This window comes from Acanthisitta chloris, unplaced genomic scaffold (assembly GCF_000695815.1).
Source record: "Acanthisitta chloris isolate BGI_N310 unplaced genomic scaffold, ASM69581v1 scaffold9401, whole genome shotgun sequence".
Taxonomy (NCBI): domain Eukaryota; kingdom Metazoa; phylum Chordata; class Aves; order Passeriformes; family Acanthisittidae; genus Acanthisitta; species Acanthisitta chloris.
In genome coordinates, this window is record NW_008655449.1 from 7,320 (window position 1) to 11,698 (window position 4,379).

At 39.3% G+C, this 4,379-nt stretch overlaps 1 protein-coding gene across 1 annotated transcript in view; it reads left to right on the forward strand.

Annotated features, from left to right (window-relative positions):
• Window positions 1-3,991: 3,991 nt before the first annotated feature.
• Window positions 3,992-4,379, forward strand: part of PJA2 (praja ring finger 2, E3 ubiquitin protein ligase) — a gene marked incomplete at both ends in the record, with an annotated part of 5,524 nt that continues 5,136 nt past the window's right edge. The window contains one exon of the mRNA XM_009083906.1: window positions 3,992-4,196. Coding sequence (XP_009082154.1) covers window positions 3,992-4,196 — 205 coding nt within the window. The remainder of the gene's footprint in view (window positions 4,197-4,379) is intronic.

Here is a 4,379-nt window from a genome sequence, read left to right on the forward strand (position 1 = left end):
TTCTTTTTTTTTAGATAGTAACCTAGAAAACAGTAATTGTGTCAGTATTACATGCATTCCCTTTTCAAACTTTGAATTTGAGATCCTGGTTTTCCTTGTAGAAGAAAATGTTTTCTGTAGTTCACAGATCTTAAATAAAAAAGAGCAACTGAGTAGGATAAAGGATTTATTTTTTCCTTATGAGTCAAGTGTTGTTGAGATTGAGACCAGAATATGAATGTGCTGGAGAATGGCTAACAGAACAAGGACATAGTTCCATTGAGGTGCTGTGTCAGCAAGGAGACTCCTACCAGCCCAAACAGGAGCAGCAAAGGCGGGAAACAGGGACAAGGACACGGTGACTTTGGTGCAACATTAGGTTGAGCAAAACAAGTTATGGTTAAAAATAGATGCAGAAGTGACTGCTCCTGGGAGGAGCATGCGAACATTGTTGCTGTCTGTCCACCATTTAGAGTTTGACACGTAGGCATACATTATAGAAATGTGTATAAAAGAATGCTGGCAAAGAAATAAAGTTTGAAGGCTTTTGCAGGATCTCATATTGAGTGTTCTGTGTCTTCCCTGCTCAAGAGGTCGTCGCATGAATGCTGGGAAAAATCTGAGGAAGAGTCTAAAAAAAATACGGGTTCCAGGGACAGGGCAGTCACAGCTTCTCTGGTCAACCTTTGCCACTGCCTTACCACCTTCAGGGTAAAGAATTTCATCTTAATATCTAATCTAAACCTACTCTCTTTCATAAGCCATTCCCCTTGTCCTTTCACTACATGCCCTTTGTAAAAGGTCTCTCTCCAGCTCTCTTGTAGCCCTCTTTCAGGTATTGAAAGGTCATAAGTTCTCCCCACAGCCTTCTCTTCTCCAGACTGAACAGCCCCAACTCTCTCAGCCTGTCTTCATAGGAGAGGTGCTTCAGTCTCCAGTCATCTTCATGACCATCCCCTGTGCTAGTCGTGCTGTCCCCAGAACGGGATGCAGTACTACTGGCGAGATCTTAGGAGTGCAGTAAAGGGAGAGAATCCCCTCCCTTGACCTGCTTGCCATGCTGCTCTTGGTGCAGCCCGGGATGCAATTAGCTTTCTGGGCTGCAGGTGCACACTGCTAGTTGTGTGTGCACAACAATTGGTGTGTTGCATCTGCGTGGATGGTGGTGATTTCTTTGAGTAGTGTTTGACTTGGTCATGCACTCCTTGATCTGAGAAAGCTGCTTCTCTTGTCTCCAGTTCACAGGATGTGAGGAAGTTGAGAAGATGGGAGAGAACGAAAGGCAATGCAGAGGAGAGTAAAGGGAAGTGATTGGGTTTCAGTGGGCAGGGACTGGATCCTGTCAGAGCATGTGACTAAGCAGGAAACTCCAGTTGTCTTACACCTGGCTCTGATTGTGGTCAAGAAGGTAGATCAGTTCTAAATGCTAAAGTTACAGTGCTAGGTAGACCATCGAAGTCAAGTTGGTGAGGCAAGTCAGGTCAATTAGGTCTATATTCTGAGGTTTTCTGCCCTGCAGCCTGTAATTTGCAGTCTTTAGGGAGCGGTATCCTTAGTGCAGTGTTTATAGCAGTAAAGAGAAAGCATGCCCCTCTGTGTCAGTGATGAAGGCAGTGCCTGGGAAAAGCTGGACCTACCTGTTTGTGTACCATGCAGTTTAGCAGAGAGTCTCTCCTGGTTTTCTAATCCAACTCTTTTAAACTAAGATGCTTTCCTGCTAATGATCTTTGAGAAATTCATGTGACTGTTGTACCCTTTTGAAAGGATGGAGGTATGTGTATAAAATCTTTAGCCTGAGAAGTGATTAACTACCATATTTGCCCTAACTTAGAGATGCAACACACCAGTGATTAAATAACTAACACTGGTCACTTTTGCAGAACTGCACCTTGTCAGAGGGTATTGAGTGTGTTTTGAACAGGCCTGCTAAACTGAGCTTCTCTAGGAAGATGGAGTGTTGCCCACTTTTAAATGTGAGTTAGCCTGCAAGAAGGACCTGTGAGAGGATATTGTGTCTCATGAGCTTGCTTGCCTGAAGGGTTTCTTGTAGATTGGTCTCTGGATTGAGATGCCTTTAGATGTCTCCTTCTCTTTTTTTGAGATATTTTATATCTAGGTAGAAGTTAACCTCTCCTGTAAACCAAATGTGACATCCATACTATCAGTAAGTGGTGAAAGCTTTCACTATATTGATCCAGTAAATCTTCCCCAGGGCAGAAGAATAATAACTGTATGCTGTATCTTCTAAGAACAGTTGAATACAAGATGAGATAGTCTGTATGCGAGAACATTATTCAGAAAAATGTATGTAGTGCATTGTACAGATCTTGCATGCTATGAACATCAGTTCTTAAAACATAAAACGTTTGCATTCAAAGAGTTTGACTCTGAGTGGACATGTTTTTTACCCATACTGATGTTTTAGAGAATGAAATAAAGAACTGTGCAATTGTGTTGTATTTCTACCTTGTTTGTTTCAGGCACTTATTTAGGGACAGATTTCTGCATTGTTGTTCTGATTTACTAATCTAACTGTTGTATTCTGCTCTGCAAGCTTGGATGTAGCTGTTTACTGTCAGCTCCCTCTGCCAGTCTGCGGACCAGCCATCTTGTAACCAGTGGAAATTTAAGAATTGTCAGTGCTTGCTTGAAGAAAAGTGACTTGTTGGTTGACTTTAGTAAGATATTAACTGCTGGCTGACTAATTAAGGAAACTAACTGTCGGTCCCATTTTTCTTGGATTAGTTGCCAAGATGATTTTTTTTTTCTTTTTTGCAAATATGGTAGAGTTTTCACCTTTCTGGTGAGTGGTATAGTTGATAACAAAATTACTATTTTTACTTCTGTTGTTTAATGTATGATGGGCAGGTTTGAACAAGTACCTGAAAATATTTTCAGAGAAGATTATATGTAATCAAACAACATAGAACTTCATAAATAAGTGAGAAAAAAGTCTTTCTCTGCAATGGTTTGATGTCTTATGTATGCCTTTGCTCATAGATATTCTCTTTTTAAGGGCAATGAAGAGATTAGTTTCACGACCAGGAAATAGAAAAGGTTTCAGATTTTACTGAAGTTCATAATACTCTATATTAATGGTTGCAAACTTTATCTTCCTGGTCTTTAATATCAGCTTCTTAATTTGAGGAGTTTCAAGAATAGAAATGCTACTTTGTTAATTCCATAGCTAATAGAGATTAAAAGTGACCTAGAGGGACACAAAAAAGCTGCTCTACGTCTGAAATATTGAACTTCTAATTGCATTTGTACAAGCCTTTGGATGTGTTAGATTATTAATAGCTAATACTACTGTTGTATTAAAATCTCTCTTTATTATAATATTGGCAACTTTTCCCCACTGTTTTTCAAGTTCTTTTGTACTACTTACCCCATATGTTCTTGGTAAAAGCAGTAAGTTCAATTATTGTTAAAAACTACTGTAATAATGTGCTGTATGTGACCAATGCCTTGTATGGCTATGCCTGAGCATACTACTTAGTATTAAGAATGAAGCCTTCTCCCTGTGACTTGGGCCTTTTGTTTTAGAAGGTATGATTTCATTAATTATACTTTCCGGGTCACAAAGATAAGCTATCTAGGGCTTCCTGAATTGTGCTGTATTACCTGCAGGGTTTTCCATTATAGTGCTTGCAAATGTTTTTCTGCAAGTTGACATACGTGTTGTATCAGATTGATGTGGAAAAGTGCAAAAGAAAAAAAATGTTGACATCTGGACTTGATTTTTAAATTTTTTTTATAACGTCTCTGTTACTGCAAACGTTAAGATGAGGTCAAGATCAGTCATTGCTGTTGTTATAGCCTTTCATAACATACAGGGCCACAGCACTTCATGTTCTTAGTAATTGTATTGGTAGTGAAGCTGAAGACTTCAGAGTAATGGAAAATTCTTTGCTAAAAACAGCATATCAAAGTGTTAGGGAAGAGAGAAATTACAAAGACGTATTGTTATCTAATGAATGTTTTTGTCTTTTTCTTTCCTCCATAATCTCAGGTAGCAGTCGGTCAAGGAGCTGGCAAAAGTGCCTGGCCCAAGCGTTCAGGAGGATTTCAGGCTATTACAGGTAGAAGATATGCCAGAAGATATGCCTATCTTGGTTTTAGGGCAGTTTTGAATAGTCAAGACAGAGATGCATGTCAATATAATGAAGTTTGCGCACAGTTAGAATTGGAGAATGTTCAGAACAGGAATTGTATATGTATGTACATATCTTTGTGTATGTGCCATTTAATTGCAAACTCGTATGCTTGGGGGTGGAGAAGGAAGGCGCCTAGAGAAATGTGAAGAGGGTAGCCACATAAATAATGTGTAAAGTACATTTCACATGTCTTTAATCTGCCTTCATGCTAAATTTTGTTCTAGTCCATTAGACTGTGTAATT